Consider the following 23,171-nt stretch of genomic DNA (forward strand, 5'->3'; position numbering starts at 1 on the left):
CGTTATTGCAAAAATGATGAAATCATATTTTAAAATGTCACATTGAAATTCTGTTACATATGCAACTGTTATTTTATTAAATATAAGTCATTTTGTGTTGGGAGACTATGAGAACCTGTGGTTCTTAAAATAATGTTCGGAACCCTGAATCACATGGCGCGCATCTTACGTTCAAGTTGTGTTTACAACGTGTTTATTGTCGATATTAATAACGTAAATTAAATGGACGGGATGTATTCATATCGCGATGTCATAGTCGGTAAGATTAACAGCTAATATAACATTTAATGAATATATATGTTGTATTAAGGAACACAAAACAATAATGTATGTGATTGATAATAGTGTATTGTATGATCAGTTATTCAACAATGAATTTATCCAGGACACGTTTAGCAATACTGTTTCATGTTTTACAGTACACAATAGATAGCGTGTAAGAAAGTCAAATGAAGAATTGTTTGTCATATCATATACGGGTTATTTCCGTTTCTTAGATAACTTTGCCGTCAACGCTGTCTTGCATATTCTGTGTGGACAGATAGACACTACATATTTTAATAGTTCATAGCAACTATCATAGAGTGCTACAGTATAATATATTATGAAATATGAGGAGGAACATAACAAAACATATTATATAGATGTAGCAAGGAATGCAAGCCTTTAAGTGTCGTATCAATTAGTCTTATTATGGTTTTGTTGAAGTCTCGGCCAATTCAATTCAGATGTAATTTCAACTTGGTATATTATACAACTATATTTTGCAGCCAATTTGTCGGAAAATTTAATGCGCATGAGCACAAATAAAGTAATTATCACAATTTATTCATTACAATAGATCATCCATCATCAATAACAACAAAATCACCATCATACAAATGAACATATTTCCCCATATTTTATAATAATTACACCGCCACTTAATTGTATTCGTGCACATATTGCTAACATTTTTCTAACATTTAAGTACTTCAATAACAATAATGATACCTGTAACCTTACTACAACGTAGCCAAAGCTGCCATGTCTTTTTCGTTTACAGTTAATTCAGATAAACCACACACATTGCATCATGAATCTTATTATGAATTATTGTGAACAAATCTGAGAGATGTTTCATAATTGGTAAATAATAAATACGATTACGAGCAGTTTCGATAATTATACGTAGTGAAATTAAAAAATGTGTATACAATCTTAAATATGATTATCTAAATGAAACATTTTTTCCGTAGTATTGAAATTGACATTTAATCCAATCCTTCATTGTAATGGTTATTATTTAAAACGTTAGTGATATGTTTTGCTGGATTCCGGTCGTGTATGTTTGTTACTTTCGTAGCTAGTCATCAATGCATTAAAAACAATAAAACCAATTAACTTGTTTATATCTCGGTTGAGAGATGGCACTATCGCAATGAATGAGGAGAGGCTAGTCGCCAAACAAAATATTGACTCTGAAAAGACAAACGCACTGAAAGCACAATCCAAGCCTAGAGTATGCAGAAAAACATAATTAAGTGAAGAGAACACAACGCATACATTGCAAAACAAGTTGGAAAACAAAGCAATAGAAGCAGTATAGAAACGTGTGCATTTTGCATAAGTTCATCAAGGAACCTGCGGGGCGCTAAATAATCACGAACGACCAGTATAGTCAGAAGATAAGACTATACTCAACAAATCAGACCAACAGCTCTAAAGATGGAGGTATAACTTTAGTCAAGTTGCGGTCACCGTTGATACTTGAATTGATTTGCTTGAAGGCTCGTGGGTTCCATATAGTCAGGTGATACCATTTTTAAAATACGATTTCAATAGACATCAAAAAGTTGAATCAGCCCTGTGACTTCAGACTTTCCAAATATAGTAATCAGGCAGTTATTAAATTTCAAGGCTAAACCACAAGCAATTATTTGAACATATTGTTCAATTATTGTTTATAACCTCAATCACAAAAACATGGTCGCCCTTATTTTGGGACCTCGATGAAATTAATGTCAAAATGACCTTACGTCTGTAATAAAGGAATGTGAATACACTTTTCATCGGATTATAGTATGCTATTGTTTTAGTTTTCGTGTTGTTCTTCTTGGCAAACCCTCGGATGGACATGCCGGTTTTCTCCGCTAAGGTAGCCGGTCTTCAAGACTGTCGTATAGATTCCCTTGAAAATTTGATGATGCGATGTTATGTGTTCATTGAAAGATATTTGTTTATTTCAGTGAATGACCAAAGTGTACGGATGGTAGACGAAAAAAGTATATTCAGTAGTTTTTGGCTTGAAAGATGACACCATGGCAAAGAATGAAGAGAGGGAGTCGCCAATCAAAAATTGACTCTGAAAAGACTAACGCACTGAAAGCACAATCCAAGCCTAAAGTATGCAAAAACACATGACGTGCGCATGTTGTATGATTTCACCAAAGAACCTCTGGGGCGCAGGATAAACACGAGCAACCAGTGACGTCAGATGATGAGGTTCACTCACCAAATCAGACCAACATCTCTAAAGACGGAGGGGCAACTTAAGTTTTTGTCACCGTATATACATGAATTAATTTGCTTGAAGGCTCGAGGATTCAATATAGTCAGTTTTCTTTAACACAACTTCCATAAACATCAACCAGTTTAATCAGCCCCTTGACTTCAAACTTTTCAAATACAGTCTTTTGCCAGTTTGTCTAAAGTTTATCAAGGCTAAACCAAAATCAATAATGTGAACAATAGGTTCAATTATCGTTTATAACCTCAATCACAAAAATGTGTTCGCCTTTATGTCGGAACCTCGAGGAAATTATGTTAAAAATATGACTCCTCTGCAATAAAGGATTGTATAATACTCTCTTCATCAGATTGTAGTATGTATTGTTTTAGTTTTATTGTTGATCTTTTTGCAAACCCTCAGATGGATATGCCGATTATCTCCGCGAAGGTAGCCAGTCCTTCAGACTGTCGTGGATTTTCATTTAAATCGTGGTCTCCATCTTCCAGATCCTCGCAGCGGGACGGGGAAGCTTTGGTTGACTTAAGAGGCATTGGTCCGCGCCACTGTACATGCCCTGGGGACCACACAAGCAGAGCAGCTACACCCAACAACCATAGTGCTCCACATTTGGGTTGAATAGCGATGCACAGTTGTTATGCGCAATTCGGCTCAATGCATCCATATTTAGTATGTTTTTATGTTCCGACTACCCCATGTCGAAGGGGACTTTCTGGGCAAGGCTTTATAACATCTTTCGCCCTTGATGTTTCTTTCTTATTGACCTTTCTCATACCTTTTAGCCTCCAGGAGTGGTGGCTGATATTCGTATTTACTCTACCATTCAACATAACTAGCGTGGGCAAATGCACACATCACATGGGAGACCAACTTTTCTTATACTTTTCATAGTGAAAAAAAATAAATTTTGTAAGTAACATTAATCACATATTAATAAAAAATAAGACTTCTATCGCATAATGTATCTCAAAGAAGCAAATCGTCACGAAAAAGGGTACTTGACTTTGCGAAATCTCGGTTGCGCAAAAATTTTCCGATGGCCTGTTTGTGTTGTGTACCAATAGTTGCACAGTGATTATATATTTCAAGTATTAAAAGTCAATTTATGTTCAAATAAAATTAAGTATGCAAATACCTCAACTACAAATACATGCATTTACAGCACCGGTTTATAATATATAGTTATACAATTTTGCCTGCATTTATATGTAATATATCATCAATAAAAGTGTTACCTATTAGCTTTCCTCTTCAAGACAGCTGAAGGATGTTTAAAATGTACATTATATCATGATTACACGGTAATATTATATAGTTACATCTGAAGACACGCGGACGTAAAGTGTTTAAGGTTTTAAGACATCCGGGTGTGATAAATTTCCGTGTTTATAGCCTAATGAATACTTCGTGTTGAATGAGCAGATTTGCATAGAGAAGGAAGTAATCACACAATTGTTTATTAAAACGAAATCAAAAACTTTATTTCGTATGTAGTTTGAACACATTGAAAACTTGAACAATGATATGAAGATACACTATGAAGTTTTTATTTGTGAAGTTCGTATTGGTGTTATTTTCGTCAACACTTATTGGTAAGTATGTCTTTTGCTTTGAAATTACTTGTCGTGTCATTTATATGGTATGTATGTTAATGTATTTAAGGAGAACTTAAGGAAAACTAAAAACGCTGTGTTCGTTTCCCCAACCTGTATTGAACTGCTTTATTATCGGGTGTAATTTGAATGTTTGTCTATGTTTGTATTATTGGATCCATTATATGTAAGTATTATTATTTGCTATAGAAAACTATGGAGTTTTATGTATTTAATCAACAATTATGATTACATTTATGTTTATACGCTTATTATTTCTTGAGTTTAATTATTTGCAATTATTTTGATAAAATGTGTTCAGCACTGAGTTGTAAAAGGACTATGTTCGCAAAATTTATAAATCGTCCATTGTGAAGCGCGTTTAACCATTTTATTACAAATATTGCCGCCCGCATTTTGTTAAGAAATGGTCTGATATTTTTCACCTGATATCACTCCTTTATCGCAACATTTAAAAACGACGATATAGATATAGAACAGCATATCTTTGCGTTTATTCTAGCTGAAATCGCGCATGATTGCCGTTTTGCCTAGGATATTCAATTGGATTGAAACTTAACATGTATTGATTGGGTTTTACAGTCGGTTGCATGTAGTGAATATAAATATGTATAATCATGCCTTGCTATCGACCCAAAATACGTATAAAATATATTATAAACATGAACAAATACAATAGCCTCGGGTAGAAGCCATAGCAATTCGGTAATATTAGTCGCTTAAACATGTTTCAGTATATGCAAACCAAAATTTATGTAATATATAAGATATTTACGCAAACAGTAGATGCTATAAGTAATCATAGTGTGAACCGGTCTCACGATTCACGATTTCGTTGTATGTTTTAATCCCTCATAATTATCTGTTGACGTTTAATAGATTTGTCCCACGCGTTATTCAAACCCTGTATTTGTTTTAACAACAGCGTTACCGTGAAGCCGGCAGTGGTTCCTAGATTATTTCAACAACATTAACCCATATTATATATAAGATGATTACACTTATATTACATGCGAGCAGAATTAAATATGTGCCGAAGGTTCATTACAATGGCCCCTTAATTTGCCGTTCTTACATTATATATATGTTCCAAGTTTTAATAAGTATGGTGACTTTTATTAAAGGATTCTACACGATATCAATGTTGTGGTCATATTTTAGTCTCCCCTGAGAAAAAGGTGCTCTTTGTTAGCTAGTGTGGTTGTTAGCTTTCTTTTAACAGGCAACGACCGCCGTATGTCGTGTGTCGAGTGTTGTCAACAAAATACTTCAATCGACATCTTATTCCATTCCCCTAAACATATTTCCATGAAATTTTACGAGAAAGATCATGTAAAGCTGCTCCATCCGTCCGGTCCTTTGCATATATAGATAACAGTAGTTTCAAATAGATTGTTCAACACTAGTTTCGTCTGAAGCCGCGTGATTCGTTTAATTGTCAGCGCGTATCATCGAATAGGTTGTTTTACTACGACTTTAATTATACTAATTATACTTATGTCCAGCTGGTCAGTTGATTTGTGGCAACATATGTTGGTCGCAAAAGATGTTTCAATCATTGCTCTGTGAATCAAACAATCATTGCTCTATGCATCAAAACGCTCTTTTACATTTACATTTACCTTGCGATTTTGGGCGGCATGAGAGGGGGTTTCAAATGCATTAGGTTGATATTCAACTGTAAATTATGTTGGATATTATTTGAAACTATTTGAATAATTTGAATAAGGATTAAAACCTTCAGAACGTGTACGTTTGTAACGAAAATGAAGCGATCGTAACAGTAAAATGGATAGTAACACAAATAAAATATGACTTTGACCTTAGCTTCGGAATGAACAAGTCGTGTAGTCACGTAAATAGTAATGATGTAACGTTAATTAAAGCAAAGGAAAACATAAACGTTGAGACAAACGATAAATAATAATTACATCTAGAAATTGACTTGCTCGCAAAATACCAAGCTCCCTTGATACATATTTCTGATTGCAGCGGGAGCTGTACTTTTGAGATCCCGATAAGCAGTTTTGTAGCGAGTAAAGTCGATATATCGAGCGAATATGAAGACATGAACGCTAATCTATTTCGTGCTGGTATGCCTGAAAAATGAGTTGCATTTAAAAACTATAATACAATAATTATACAACGGCGAAAAATGACTGTCTCGGAATGCGCTTAACCAGCTTTACTCACACGTGATTACCCCCTATGGTTAAATAAATGCAAATGTAATGTATTCGGGTTTCCGATTGTTTTTGTCTTATAGTGTATTGAACATGCAAATATTTAGTTTATTAAAGACGACGTCTTATATGGTTTGTCGTGCGTCAAAATAAACACTGACACCCTATGTTAAATAACATCAATTGCTGTAAGTAATTTGCCAAAGTAAATTATACATCTGTCCAACATTCTTCAATCGGTATACGAAGTTTGTTCAGCTAAATCGTAGACTGACGCGCGTATATATATATATATATATATATATATATATATATATATATATATATATAAACATACACATTTGATGATGTAATTGTAAACGTTTATTTATGTTTGCTATAAATATCGTCGAGATTTCGTAAAGATTTGAATTATATACTAGCCTACTCAGAAATGACATTTTTGACTTAAATAAAAGCATATGGTCTCCCGCCAAAGGTTAATATATTTTCATTAAATTATTCACATTGTTTATTTTTTTTATTTGGTTTGAGAGCAAACAAATTATGTGTACATCTTGTGTAAGAACCAGAAACATCATATACAATGATAAACATAGCTTATATAAGGGGACCAGTTGCCTGCTGAATTAGTTTAAAAAAGGATAAGCCAAATTTAATTGTGAAGATGAACCGGAATACGTGTCATAAAAGACGACGCGCATCAAAATAAACCGGGAAATTTTGAATATCAGTACGCAAATATAGAGGATTGGTGTGTTTCTGTCGAATGAGAATATTGTAATTGTTTAAACCAAGTTAATGCTAATTATTAGGCGAACAATTTTGACCATGCGGTACCACACACAGTGCAGAATTCCAAATGATAGTTCAGTTACCATATTCAAGTCTCTATTGTCATCGTTTTTATTCCATTACCAACCAATCTGGCGTGTTTACATGACGTTGTTTTGCACTGTTTTATTTATAGTTAAATACATTCCGATTTTACAATACTTGCTTGAACAATATCTACTTAAATCGACACACTTGATGGTCCACATGTTTTCAAACAACATTTCGTTTTTTGCATCACATAACATTTCTAACGAATATATATATATTATATATTGCTAACATTAATTTCTAAAGGATTACAGTTAATTGTAGACAATAGTTAAATAAGAAAATATGACACAAGTTTAGTTTGTGACATTGTTTTGGATAGTAAATTATCATAAATAATTGTTACGGCGTCGACGTCAATTGGCAATAAGGCCGTAGGGCGATAGTGGTTCAGTGCCCAGTTTATTATTTATTTGTTGAAAATGCTTTTTTGAAAGCATGTTTTGCAAACTTCACTTAATTTAATAGTTGTGTGAGTCATAAACCTCCGTTGTATTTGTACGTCCGCCCATCTGTGAATAAAGTACAAACGCGTGTACTATACCTCACTTTTATCCACAATGCTAAACTCCCATAGGCCATCGTAACATAGATATACTGTCAGATCCAGAAAAAAAATACTTTTTAAAAAATACTGTCGCCCGCTACACTAGCAATCACGTGCGGAATGACGTCACTTTGATTGTCCGCGCACTGTTTATGAATGAAGACGATGTCATGATTGTTGTGGTGACGTCATGTTTTCACGGAAAAATGGAGGAATTTCGGTTAATATAATTCTCGTTTATAACCTTTAAATCGAAGATAACTTATTAATGAAATCGTGTTAGAATCGACATAATCGACGTTTGAAATAATAACATTGAAGAAAATTGTTTGAAGTTAATACTATGTTACTGTTAGACTTAGAAAACACTTTGAGAGACATACTTTATACTGTTTTAGTATTGAATTTATATTTTCTGGGATGAGACATTGACGGTGTTAACAAGTGTACTTTTATTATTGTTATCAAAATATTAATGGTTGTTTATTGCTGAAATTAAATACAATTATTGAATATTAAAATTGTTCATGGTTCATATAAATTGTTCATGTTGGAATACTTTTTTGATGTAATAATCCAAATATTACATGTCTGACAGGGTGACAGTAAACTTTCGGAAAAATTTCGGAAAAATAATGTCAACCCCGGTTGACAGTATTTCCTCAAGTTGACAAATTTACTGTCACCCTATCAACCATGTAATATTTACATAATGCTACACTTGAATCAATTAGGTGCAATGCAACGTCTGATAAACAATGTACCCCTAAAAAGATATCACATGTGCGATGAACAAGTATTAATCTATTAAGTTTGCTGTGAAAAATGGACATATATTTTGATTTGCATTATGTGTCCGTCTTGTGTCCGTTTTTGCGTATGCACATGATAAATACGTTTGTCTGCCATAAATAATCGAAGCAGACATTGTTTACATTTTTCCTGTAAACAATTTAGACATCAACGAAAACAACGAGGATACTTTAACTCGTATACATGCTATTATAATCCAACCTTTCAAAACATGATACAGTAGGCCTTTAACCAAAGCACGTGTATGACATATGTCTATTTATGTGTCTCATTTGTTGTCCGGGTATGGAATGATAATAAAACAGGTCCGGGACTGCAAGTTCTTTTTACTTCCGACTAGCATAAAACGACAATAGCCCGTTTGCATGGAGGACTGCTTTCTTACTTAAATCGATGAGATATGGATTGCTACGTTGTTAACTGCTTATTTTATATATTTAGCGTTTTTGTTTTGAAAAGTATATTTGAATACGCAGTTCTTACAGTAATGCATTAATACTGCGCTCCAAATAGTAAATGTTATTCGATAAATATGAAATTTGATTTGAAAAGGATACAATAGTTTGATAATGGCATCAAATGTGTGTATTAAATGTGCTCCAAAGATAAAATTATTATTCAAAAAGGGTACACGACATCGCCGACATTGACTCTGGATGTACCTGATGTCTTCGTCAACAGCAATATAACGTTTACCTGCTCAACGTCAACCCCGCCTGTTTCTGTTACCTGGTTCAAAACAGAGAAAGGATCAGTAGTAGAGGAAAGGGTCATTGCTCAAAAATGGCTAAACGAAACACAACCATGTCTTACTAACACCAATACTATGAAGTGTTACTGCTCTTCATCACTTGTCTACTCGTGTTCTATAAATTCGGTGAAGGCAACACATGACGGTCAAAGCTGGCGCTGTAAGGCTTTTGATGGAAATATGCAAATTGAAAGCAACGTCTTCACGCTCAGATTAATATGTAAGTTATCACTATGTCAATAATCTTATAATCAATCGCACTAGTACTAAATTAAGGGAAATGTCTTTGTTGTCATTATATTAGGTCACTTAGAAAAAACGAACATAACAGTATCAAAGCGGAAGAATTATCAAGCGCGATATCTTGTGACAGCTATGGTTTTAAGTATAAAATAGGTTTATAAATCAATTATATAGTACACGGTAAAGTTATATAAAATTGTATGTAAATTCATGTATAATATGACTTCGCCTGACCACAATCATTTTACAACGTTACCCATTATTGTTTATGTGTAATGTGTAAATAATTATAATTCATATGGCAATTTATATCTTACATGTAATTATGTGTAATAATAAATAAGTTTCATAGAATCACTATGTCTAGTAGAGTATAGTATTGTATTGTAGAGTATATTATATTATAGTATAGTATATTATAGTATATTATAGTATAGTATAGTATAGTATAGTATAGTATAGTATAGTATAGTATAGTATAGTATAGTATAGTATAGTATAGTATAGTATAGTATAGTATAGTATAGTATAGTATAGTATAGTATAGTATAGTATAGTATAGTATAGTATAGTATAGTATAGTATAGTATAGTATAGTATAGTATAGTATAGTATAGTATAGTATAGTATAGTATAGTATAGTATAGTATAGTATAGTATAGTATAGTATAGTATAGTATAGTATAGTATAGTATAGTATAGTATAGTTTAGTATAGTATAGTATAATATAGTATGGCATGGCATGGCATAGCATAGCATAGCATAGCATAGCATAGCATAGCATAGCATAGCATAGTATAATATTGTTTTACTCATGATACGCTTGAAGTCTTATAACATTTGCAAACTACATAATGGTGGATCAAATACTTTTACTCGTATTGAAAACTGTTATAAACATTATTAGCCCGTGTGCCGCGATCAACAGCTGATCCTGGTGCCAAGCGCATAGGTCAATGTGCATATTTAAGGACTTGCTAGCTTAGTTGATAAAACGCTGGACTACAAATGATAACCGGTTTGATCCCCAGCATCGCTTCATAACTGATGCTGTAAATGGTCATGACATCCATTTTACGGCCACCCTGTCCCTATATCTGATTCAAGTAGGGCAGATGTCTGTTACTGGGTTAAAAATATTCACTTTATACTGGTATACCAGCTTGCCCAATAATAGTATGAGTAGTTTAACTGAAAGCCTGGATATGATTGAATTACATGTACTATTGAATAAGACGAATAATAGAGCTTGTACAAAACATAAAACAAAGACATATGCTTTAGGTTATGAAAACAAATACAAAGGAGATCACGTGATTAACAACTAATGGCATTTATTGATAGTAACATGAAACTAATACAAAAATACATATGCAACAGCGTTATCAATTGAATCACTAAGCACACCATGGTATACAATTATTCATATTATAATATTTATGATAAACAAGACCGTCATAACAGATATTCAGTTGTATATATAACCTTAACCTTTTTAAAAGAAACTAACCGGTTCCATTGATCATACTCATGAGTATTGCTTGATTTCATTTTTATGTGAAAATATGCAAAAGAATAACTTAAATCTGCTTTTTAAAAGTACAATCATTGAACTTTACATTACAATAATTTGTGTGCTGTGTGTTTCCACGTTGATCATATTGAGTACACCGAAAGTGTTACCGAGTCGGATGAGAGTCATATAAAACACAGCTCGTGACCATTTGCCAAAATCACGCGTTTAAGCCGCGGATAAATAGGCAGTATCGTTGATCTGAGCCTTAAGAGCGCGGTTTTAGCTCGGACATTTAGCAGGCTTTATAAAAGGTGGGCCGCGGCGATTTGCTTTCTTCACATTGTATAACATGTTCGACTTCATGCAAACATAGCACTTAACGTTTCTAAGAAAATATTGTAAAATCATATTTTGTTAACACGCGTTGACATCTTGGAAATTGTAATTGTCATTGGATTTAATATAGAGAATAATAGGTTAGCGTTGATTATAGATCAGGTTTATCATGCGAGGCTTAGAAAACAAAAAGCACGAGCCTTGGCGAGTGCTTTTTTGTTTTCGTGCCGAGCATGATAAACCTGATCTATAATCAACACTAACCTATTATTCTACATATCCCACTTTTTATTCAGTGAACCTTTTATTTAAACAAAATTAGTTTTACTGGATAATTTCGCGTTTTCACGAGTGTTTGTCGTACTTTGATAATGACTGTAGTGCTACCAAGTTCAGTGTATTACTCCGCGTTCCAAAAATAACCGCTGATCAAATAATACGTTTATAAAATCAGAATATCGTTCTGTGACAAAGAGTCGTGCGTTATTAATTACAATTTTATTCATATTGAATTGCAATCTAAAAGTTTTATAACATCAATATAACATTTAGTTGTTATATACAAGGAACTACATTTGTTTACAATGTAGCCTAACAACGTAGCACGTGCCTTTGATTATACCAGAAATTTAATCAACACGGCTTTAATCAAACGAATTTGCTGTAAAAGTGGGATAAAATGCAATAATGTATGTGTTATGTCGGTTTGACACGTATGTGTTCAACCGTATCAAACGGATCACTACAGGTGCAGAAAACATGTTAAATTGAAGTTTATTTGTGTACATTATCGATATATCCATGGTAACGTATAATTTCACGGACGGACGGTAACAGATTGGGCTCTATGCCTGACATGTTTGTAATCTTCTGCGATATTAAGCACTAACGTTTCAAACTGCGTACCAATAGCAAACAAAACCTGATTTTTGATAACAAATGTAGACTTAACATTATTTCTCTACGGTTTCTACAACGATACAAACACATTATAACGAAATAATTATAAGTTTCAATACATCACTGTTATACAACCAGATAACGGTACGTATATGTAAATATACATCTTGTGGAAAAAAAATGTTCATCGGTCATTGTACATGTAACGTATTTTATACATTGTGTCTTAGTAATGTTGTATACCGTCATTATAAAAAAAACTATGCGATATGAATTAAATATCAATTTTTGTTTTGAAAAGTTGTTGGTGCAGCGTAATAATTACTTATTACAATAAAATGCATCTGTATGTGGCGACTCTTTACTTTTGTGGTTAATATTTATGCTAATTTTTGAAACAGAAGCAACCCATGATTGACCTTTTCATTTCATGCATGCAAACCAATCATTCAATAAACATGTGCATGGTACAATACATTGGCATTTAAGTTTCCATTAAAAGTACTTTAGCCAGTGACGCGTTTCTTTGCAAAAAACACTATGCGCTGTATCACCGCGACAATGCGCGAATTGTATCGGTTGACTGCAAGGTGTGCTCTTTCTTAGGTAAAGGTTTGACAGACAATGTATACCGGGTTGGATCTCTACTGTTTATGAACTTTAATTTGATAGGTTTATAGTTAGAAACAATAAAATATGACACATTTTCCGATGTCATTTTAAAAATTGAATAATTACCAATTGCGTGCCACCAATAAGATACAAGTTCGAATCTTACAAAGAAATACGTAAATTATAAAACATATTGCTCATTTATTTCGGTTAATATTTTAGACGGTGTTAACTAAAATTACTAGATAATAGTAAAACTATATAGTTATATTTCCAGTACCTATTACTTCATTGACCATTCTACCGGAGACGTCCATTGCGTTCCCTGTGTTTAATGCCGTGTCGAACTTCACATGCATCACGTCATTGAGCCGGCCTTTGGCTAGTATTCAATGGTTCAATGACAACATAAACTTGACGTCCCTTGCTATATATTCGCACAATGATAGCGTGGCAAGAAGTGAATTGCGATATATACCAAACGCAAACGGGTACAGTGGTGGAAATATATCCTGCGTTGCAAATTATGAGTTCAAATCCATAAGTAAAGTTCTAACAGCTAAAATGATTATTCAAGTACAGTGTAAGTAATTAATATATTTTTAATGTAATACTTGGCTGCATTTTGAAGATTTTATGATCAGTGTATTATGGGTACGAATGCATATTGCAGATTTTTCCGGAATCAAAGGTTGGTTGATTTTTCATTCGACGTATTTATAACTAAATTGTTTGAGATTTTGTTTTGCAGTCCCCGTTTCTAAGCCAATAGTGACTATTAATTATGTAAGTATATCAACAGATTTCGCAATTAAAGAGGGCAGAATGGTTACTTTGAATTGTTCCTCCTACGGATATCCACAACCTTCTTATAACTGGACTTACCCGGGTGGACGGTCGACCGGTACTCTTTTGAATTATGCATTCACTCGAAATAAAGGAAGCGTGTCATGCAAGGCATATAATGTAATGCGCACATTGGATGGCTCAAATAGCGCACATGCTACAGAGAAGAATAGCGAAATTAAAATAAATGTATTATGTAAGTTGGATTAAAAGCCATTCAGAGAAAGAAAAAAAAATTGTCCAATAGGACATCTTTAGTAAGACGTTCGCTTCTAAATTTGATAAGGACTGTCAGAATGTGAATACAGCTTTAAAGATACTTATTTTAGAAATTGAATGTGCGCTTGAAGTTTGCTTATAACAAACATTAAGAATAACGAAATCTGCAATTACAGACCCTCCAGTCATTACGAAGTTATCAAGCAATGACAAGAACTTAGAAATAATTGATAGCACAATAAGAGTACAGAGAGGTGATAACATCAACATTGTCTGTACTTGTGACGCCAATCCCCCGGCTACGGTATTCTGGCGTGACCAACTGAGTGTTTCACCTATATTGACCGTCACAAGTGTACAGCATGACGCTGTATGGACTTGCCAAGCTACAAACTCTATGACTGAATTTGATGGAGAAACATCAACGTCTACTGTTACCAGAAACGTTTCCGCGAGAGTATTATGTAAGAACGGGTGAACACATTTGGAGAAACGTGCTTATTGCTGAACGCGCATTGATGTTTTGAATTGTGTTGAATCTTTATTCGGTTACTGTTTTTCTGTAGATGGTCCTGATGTTCCTACAATCACGTTTACAATTCTACCAAACTCAACTTCACTTAAATGCGGTAAATGAAACAATACAAGTAATAGAAGGAAGTACAATCATATGTATGTGCTCCGTTGATAGTGTTCCGAAATCGACATACTCCTGGGATGCCGGATACGAAGGGAATATTCTAACGATAGTTAATATAACGCGAACAACGAACATAAGATGCAATTGCACGGCAAAGAATGTTATGGATACATTATTCAAAGGCATAATTATTGGCAGTAACTATTCCTTCGCTAATCTTGATATACTCTGTAAGTATAAGTTTACATGTGAATAAAAGGTATTATTTACTTTTGTTTATAAAACCGTTATGTATCAACGGAATATGATTTATAATTTAAGATGGCCCTGAGATAATAGCATTGAGGTACAACAACGTCACACCAATAGAGAATGTTTTTAAAGTCATTGAAGGATGGTCGTTCACAATATTATGTTCGGCCAGAAGTAATCCAGCTTCTCGATATTCTTGGTTTGGTCCTGTAACTGGAGAAGGGGTGGTTCTGAGCATACAAAATGTGACAAGTGACATGTACACAAATGTAACTTGTAAAGCGGAAAACACCATGGTAGATAGTATGGGGAAGTATGTTTCCGGGAATGCACGTGTAACGGTTTTAATGGAAGTTCTATGTAAGTACGAATAGCAATTAATATTGACAATTGCTAAACACATCTGCTAAAATATTTTGCATTAAATGTGTATATATATATTTAGCAGTTGTTTAAAAAACATTGATTTTCGTCAAGCCAATCTATGCACCACATAATATGAATAATGTTATAACGATCATCAGCATAGTTTGTCAAAATAAGATCGCGCACTGTACTCAAGTACACATAAATAGGCCTATTTGATTTTACAGATTCGCCTGATGTACGTTTACAGAACCAAACCGTGCTACTAAACACTTCTCTCACAGTTGTGTGCAATTTGACTGATGTTGGTAATCCACCAGCCTCAAACTTTTTATGGATAAGGAAATAAATTGGCAGAGTGATTGGTACCAAACAAACACTTATAATAAAAAACATTAGATTTACAGATGAAGGGGAATACCAGTGTAATGCTTCGAACAGTATGAAATCAATAACAAATGAAGTGGTATACGGATTAAGTCAGTCGACAGTGTATATAAATGTTGAATGTAAGATTAAGTATGCATTTGCTAAACATTTAAAAACATTTTTTTAAATCATTTAACAATAAATACAGAAATCTTATGTTTCTGGCATAATGTAAAATATTGTGGGTTATCAAATAATACACAAAACAACATAATCAGTATATTTGTATAATAATTCCGTCGTTTTAAGAACAGAATGAGAAATATCAAATGATGTTTATAATTAATATATTAACAATAGATAACACGATGACATAGGTGAATTACAAAATTGTTAAGCTTGTTTTTGTCGCACTTTTTGTTAGGCTTCAATTTAACACGTACTTGATATTAATCACAGTGAAAAATCAATTAAATAGTTCATGATTGCTGCAATATTTGTCTCCAGTGTTGTTAATCACGCAATGTCCATTTTTTGTGTTTCTGGACTTTCCCTGAGGATTTATTGGTTTTAAAAATAAATTAAACTTTTTCTTCAAGACGGGGCATATGTACGGATATTTGAAGCAAATCAATTACAAAAAAGCATCGTTGTTAACCAGGTTGAGACAGTAGAGCTGTTGTGTGATGCAGATGATGACCCCGAGCCTGTGATTCGTTTAATGAATACTACCCTTGGGAATGAAAAAATCTTAGTTGAAATAAAAGGAAACAAAGCTAAATATCACATTAAACAAGCAAACTGTGAATATGATACTGGAAACTATACATGTTCGGCAAATAATCGTTATAGCGAAGGGAAACAGTTGCTGGCACTTTTCGTTTACTGTAAGTATATCATATCAAAAATAAGAGCTTTTTCATTTAGTGGAAATGTATGTACATTTACATTTCCTGTTTTTAACAGGCTCACCAAGAGCATCGCCATTTTCTCCCCCGGTTACAACATTGTACAGAGCGCCTAACGACACTGTGTTGTTCACATTCACAATAATTGCCTATCCTAAGCCGACTTCACAAGATATCGTTTGGTAAAAGCGAGGTGATAACGGTTGGAGCGTTTTGTCAGATGACACCAACTTCATGGTCGCAATCTCTGACGATAGCATGCAAATACAGCTGAAGATATTCCAAGCTCAACTCGATGACTACACCGAATACATGGTGAACGTTTTTAACAAATTTGGTTCAGCAATGGAAGTGTTTATTTTAAAAGCACAGTGTATGTACATAAATCCTTTAACTCTCTATTTGTTTATTTGATAGTTTACCAAACTGAATTCAAATATATGGTTTAATATAATGAATGTATTGCAAGTATTATATTCATGTATTATGTGGATTGTTTATCATAGCGGAACCAGAAGTTCCGGTACAATTGCAAGTAAGCAGAACAGGCAAAAAAGAACTTGTTGTCGAATGGATTCCTGGTTTTGATGGCGGTGAAAGTCAAACATTTACTATCAGGTACAAAGAATTAGGCGATGAAAGCTGGGTGGTTATTCCCTTTAATATTTCTCAATATAAATGGACAGTTGTTGGGTTAAAGTCGGGAACCACATACCAAATTCAAATGACGGCACACAACAAAAAAGGAAAGTCGGATTGGACACAAGCAATATTTGTAACTACTCTACTAGACACAGGTACATATGATTACCGAATTATGATTTAGTACCATATCATACACGCATAGCTAGCTTGGTGTGTCTTATGTGTATATGACTTTTTTGTTATTGTTTATATGCGTTGTTATATCTTGGAAATTATGGATACACTATGCATGTAAAAACAAACTCGATATTTTAATAGCATTTATTTCCGGTAGTACCGGCGTGTGCTTTGCTTTGGTTCGGTAATGAAATGTGTGTGTTTTTTAGTAAGCAGTGCCTCTTCAACATCCGCTGTTGGTGGAGCGGTGGGTGGAGTATTTGGAGTTGGTGTCATTATTGCAGTGTCCGTCCTGATCTGGAGGTACAAATCACATGGTAAAGTGTTACTGTATAGTAGTATACATACTTGTCTGTCAAGCAATTCATTAAATGGATTTAAAATTAAATTAAATATAAACACACACGTATAATGACCTTTAATTAAGTTTAGGCTTGTACTCATTGAAAAATAATAAAACATGCAGTATGATATGTACCAGACGTATCAAAAATAACACTTGTGAACATGCAAGAACATGAACAGAAGAATGAGCATGCATAATCTTACAGTTTTCAAAACCATACTAGTTCAAAATTTACATCACATCGTACGTGTCAGTAATTACAGGGCCAAACACAAAAAAGCAATTCCTAACGAATAGGAACTCGGTTGGGACGTATAAAGATCTGGTCCGAGGACAGTAAGTGCATGCATACTTACACCTCCCTTTTTTAAGTTTGTTGGTGATAATCTCAGTACATAAAATACAATAAATAAATATATGCTTTAAAAACGCCGCACCAGTATGGTTACCTTCTAAATCACATCGCATTAGCAGGGCTATTTGCACTGTTTCTTACAAATTCTCATCTCATCAGGAAGCACGTATTCATATATTGACCAACTTATTCACATCTTACCTCACTAACACATTAGTGTTTGTAATTACGCAATAACAGCTGAATTGCTAACATGTTTGTTACTATTAATTTGTATTTTAAATGTTATGTTTGTAAAATTCAAGGATATTGTTTCAAGAGAAAGCAGAGCACAAATATAGGAAGATATCTGCTATTAACCTGTACACAACTATATATTTTAATCAAAACCTGCTTAAAAAAGTGTATTTTTATTGTTTTCTAGAAACACAAAACAAACACTTTCATTCAGTTTTATACTAAGAACACAAATACTTGAAATTTATTTCAAATTTGACTTGCTTCTCTGCCATAAACGATTCATTGTTGTTTCGATAAGCCGTTTCGATAGTTTGTACATGTATGAATAAAACCATATAAATAACCATAACATACTAATTAATGTTGTCAAACATATATCACAGCCACTATAAAAAATCCTAGGTTAAGATGAAAAGGTGAAAGTTAATAATTTGTATCAATATATGTTCTTATTTCTTTATCGGTTACACCAAATTATATATTGTTGAATTTTCTAAAAAGAACTATATCTTCAATGATTGCAAACATTTTCATTTATATTTGTTTTTGGCATAAACCACCTAAATGCGAAAGAGCTCGATGTTGCACTTCACTGAACTTACACCTTTCTGCAATCAAAAAATGAATTAATTTTTACTCAGAACTTTTTGGACAAATTTAAATTTTACTTCTTGGTTTGCTTGCCTTGAATTAAGTTATACACAATACATGATAAGCATGGACGTTGCGATGCAACACAATACAAATATACTTATACAAATAAGTAATGTTAAGGAAAAAAACAGTCATATGTCACTTAGAACTGTATGAAAATTCACCCCTCGACATGTTATATTTTTTTGAGACCATGTTGGGTTGTATATGTATATGTAATGAAATAATTTCGACGTCGTCTTCGTCCACAATGTAAACCACGCCTTGGTGAAGTGCACGATTTGTAAAAATATTGTTATGCTGGGACTGATAATTTTGATGTTGCCAAACTACGTTCGTAAGTTCTCCGTCGTTGGTGTGTACCAAAGTGAGTGATAAAGTATTAGAATCATAAAACCATCGTATTAGTACGGTTGTCCGTCTCTTGTTTATTCCGTTTATAAGGATCCGCCGATGTTTAAAACAGAACTGCATATAGATGGGTAAAACCTGGTATAAACAACGCTACGATAGTCATAAGCATTACTCATTATTATGCAATATGGCGTCCTATGCCTAGCATTCGATTCTGCAGATATGATATGTTTTCTAAATGTTTTATTTATGTGTAATTTGCTGTGTTAAACGGACACTGAATTTGATAATTAATCTTTTGGAGCTGTTGTACTATTTTACAATCAAACTTAAGGAAACCAACTAATAATGATGGGGAATACTTTAACTCGTACATATGCACTCATAATAATAAATTACAAAACATAATACACATGGCTTTGAATCTAATGAAGTGTTATCAGACCTCTCTATTTGCAAGTCTCATTTATTTCCCGATGTAGAAAGATGAAACAATTTTAAATAGAAGTCCGTCACTGCAATTTGATTGTTTTGCCAATTAGCATATACTGTATGCCTTAAGGATTGTTTAATGACCTAAGCAGATGGCCTTACGTTGCTCCGCAGTTAACTGTTTATTTTTTATAATTGGGATATTCGTATTGAAAGATTAATCTGGGTATGCTTGCTTCATTAAGTAAAACATACATAATATGCTATATATTGGGAAGGAAACTCGATCAACGAAACTTTATTTAAAATACATACGTTATCTTTATTTTGATATCAGGTTTGTGAACTAACTGTAAACCAGATATGACAATTACTTTTTTATAAAGGGTACGAAACATCAACGACATTGACTGTGGATATGAATTATATCTTTGTCAACAGCAACATAACGTTAACATGCTCAACGTTATCTCCGCCGAGATCTGTCGTCTGGTTCAAAACAGACAAAGGATCAGAACAAGTGGAGCAGTTCGTTGCTCAACAATGGGTACAATATTCACTTTCGTTTCGTTCAAACAACGATGCTATACAATGTTACTGCACTTCATCACAGGTCTATTCATGTTCTTTAAAGTCGGTAAATGAAACAAATGACGGTTAAAGCTGGATCCGCAAAGCTATATACAGAAATTTTTAAATAAAAAATGACGAATTTACCTTCAAATTACTATGTAACTTATCACTATGTAACTTTTATTGTATTGAATAACACAAGTGCTTTATTTTGTGATATTTCAATTAAACTGTTTATAATTTAATAACTATGTCTGGTCGAGTACATACCAATGTATTTGTATGTGCTATATATCAAAAATAGAACTTCCTTTGTTCGAAATGAAATTACAATTGCAAATGTTGAAAAAAGTGGGACCGTGGTCTAGTGGTAGGATGCTGGTATAGGAATCCCCTGTTTGAATCCCGATCAGAAAACGGAATTGTCATGAGCACACAATTAATCCCACGCTTGCTCCTTTCCACCCAGGAGTATAAATGAGTACCTGTGAGGGAAATAAGCCAATGTGCCGTGGCTTCAATCTGCACCGAATGTGAACGAACGACTTATATCCGAGTAATCTTTTTTATTAAGTCAAAGTCGCTTGAAGATGAGTCTAGTATCATAATCAAAATATAAACCTATACGTTTAAAGGTGAATACGGTTCATATTATATTTTGCTTTCAAAGCTATAGAGCATTATCCATATTTTTATATTTAAGGTTATATATGCACAAAACGTCTTTACCCAACACCACGCCCTTTAATGTATATTTTGGTAAATATTTCGACTTGCATCATAAGTTATCAGATAACATTTTTTGCACAAGAACATACGGCAAAGCATGGATTGACGTCTATGATCGGCTGACTGATGACACAACGACCGAGTGCCATTTACCCGATGACAATTATGCGGCGTGGGCCGATTATAAACGTCCGAAAAAGGTATACCGTATGTTTTCTTGCATACTACATATAATATGTTTGTGGTCTCTTACTTAAATGTATATTAATTTCTTAACGAGCAGTCCGTACTTTTATTATAATTTAATTGATTATGCAAGTTATGACTTTTCTCATGTGACGTAATATCTGTTACGAAACACGTTTTAGGCTCGAAACTCTGGATTTTACGTAAATAAATCAACATAATTCAACAGCTTAACATTTTTTAATAATCGGGCGATTTTTGGATTGTGTGTTCGTCATGCCTATTTTGAAACGGCTATAGGAATAAAGTAAATTCATCGGACTAGTCTTTCGATTATGTTTTCGTGCATCGTGATTTAGGTCAGAATGGTTTGTATTCTTTACAAACGTTTTCAAAATTTAGTGTGGTTTTAAATAAATTTTGATAAAGTAATGGAAGAACAGAACATGGAAGTGCATATTGTTTTAATTGTATTGTTATGAAGAGTGGAATTTATTAAAGCTTGAATAGTTCCATCCATTTAATTTACCGTACAGTTTCAGTTGCAGTCGAACTTATGATAATCCGAGTTGTTTTCTACATTTACTTATCATTATTTCCGATTCGTTTGTTGATCTTTGGCTTCGGTTTATTTGTCGCCGTTTGCTAAGATATAATGTGGACGCCGTTTTGTTCAGTTGAAGCCGCGCGATTTGATTTTTATCAGATATAATCAATCGCCCATTGTCATATATGGTCGTATTAAACCACTAGATACGGTTTGTTCCTTCAGTAAAATTTACTACAGTATCAGCTTTCCGTATTTTAATTTATAATCAGTTTATTCAGCAACTTATGACGTTCCTCATGTTACGTAATTTATGTGACGAAACTAACAATTTTAGCTAGACTCTCTGGATTAAAGGAACAAACATTCGGACATGGAGGGTTTTTATTAAACAGTTAAATTATATTGTTTAAGCATCGATCGAATAAAAAACCTATTTCGGATTGTGTGTTTGTGATACATAATTAAAAGCTTCAATAGAAATAACATTATTGTAATCGCTCAAATAAGTCATTCGATTTCGTAAATCGTGTTTTGTTGAAAGTGTGTAGCATTCGATACAATGGTTTAAAAAGTGTGATTTAAAATCAATTTAGATTAAAGGATGAAATGAAAAATATGGAATATCACTTGGTTATTTTAACAAGCATCTGATAACATTTGTCATATGCCTTCAATCCCTTGCCAAGACATAATTCAAGGAATTTGTATGGAAAAAATGAATCCTAGCAATATATTGCTTCTTGAAATTAAGAAATATGTCTTATGTGTAAACAAACAAACAAAATCCCCAATGTTCCAGGACTTAAGAGAAGTCTTTTTTTATCATGGGAAATCCAAAAGCAGACAACTATTCAAAATAATGAATTCTCTAATTGGTCAGTTGTTAGAATACTCATAGAATGAACCCAAGCCAATATATTTCATTGTTACAAAATATGTACAAGTAAACATTTTTTAGTACACTGGTGACATGCCATTTTTTCTTCCAACTTTTTAAATTTGTGTATTTACATATACATTCATTTTTTTTAACCTCCCAGATAGATAAAAATTATATGTGTTATTTGTGCATGTACTTTTATTATAATACTTGTATTATAATATAATAAATTCGTGTATGATTTTTTGCAATGGTTATGTATATGTATATCTATACATATTAATCTTGAGCTAATAACACATTCTTTTGTAAGGTATGGAGCAGGATGGCCTCGACCTACGCATACCTATGGAAGAGGTTTATACAAAAAAAATAAAATACAAACATTTGTCATCGAGGTATTACTACAACGAAGTCTATATTTTTGCTGTTTGATTAATCCTGTTAAAGGTCAAATAGAGGCATAGAGGATGTTTGTCGGATTCGGTGGAATATCATATTGAATGCACGAGTGATTATAGAAAATATTTTTTGCGCCACG

General features: G+C 33.3%; 3 protein-coding genes across 42 annotated transcripts in view; 2 read left to right on the forward strand and 1 right to left on the reverse strand.

The window, feature by feature from the left end:
• Nucleotides 1-23,171, reverse strand: part of LOC127834861 (uncharacterized) — a 296,874-nt gene that overhangs the window by 75,982 nt on the left and 197,721 nt on the right. The window lies entirely within an intron of this gene.
• The window catches only part of LOC127834857 (uncharacterized), a 231,979-nt gene that overhangs the window by 49,942 nt on the left and 158,866 nt on the right, over nucleotides 1-23,171 (forward strand). The gene's annotated exons all lie outside the window — the stretch shown is intronic.
• On the forward strand, nucleotides 3,925-15,577 carry LOC127834864 (nephrin-like). Its single transcript, XM_052360981.1, has 8 exons — nucleotides 3,925-4,101; nucleotides 9,177-9,521; nucleotides 13,187-13,492; nucleotides 13,661-13,951; nucleotides 14,151-14,438; nucleotides 14,541-14,844; nucleotides 14,936-15,226; nucleotides 15,460-15,577. Exons 1-6 carry the CDS (start codon nucleotides 4,047-4,049, stop codon nucleotides 14,609-14,611), a joined length of 1,356 nt encoding a protein of 451 aa, XP_052216941.1. The 5' UTR covers nucleotides 3,925-4,046; the 3' UTR covers nucleotides 14,612-14,844; nucleotides 14,936-15,226; nucleotides 15,460-15,577.

Source organism: Dreissena polymorpha, chromosome 6, assembly GCF_020536995.1.
Source record: "Dreissena polymorpha isolate Duluth1 chromosome 6, UMN_Dpol_1.0, whole genome shotgun sequence".
Classification (NCBI taxonomy): Eukaryota; Metazoa; Mollusca; class Bivalvia; order Myida; family Dreissenidae; genus Dreissena; species Dreissena polymorpha.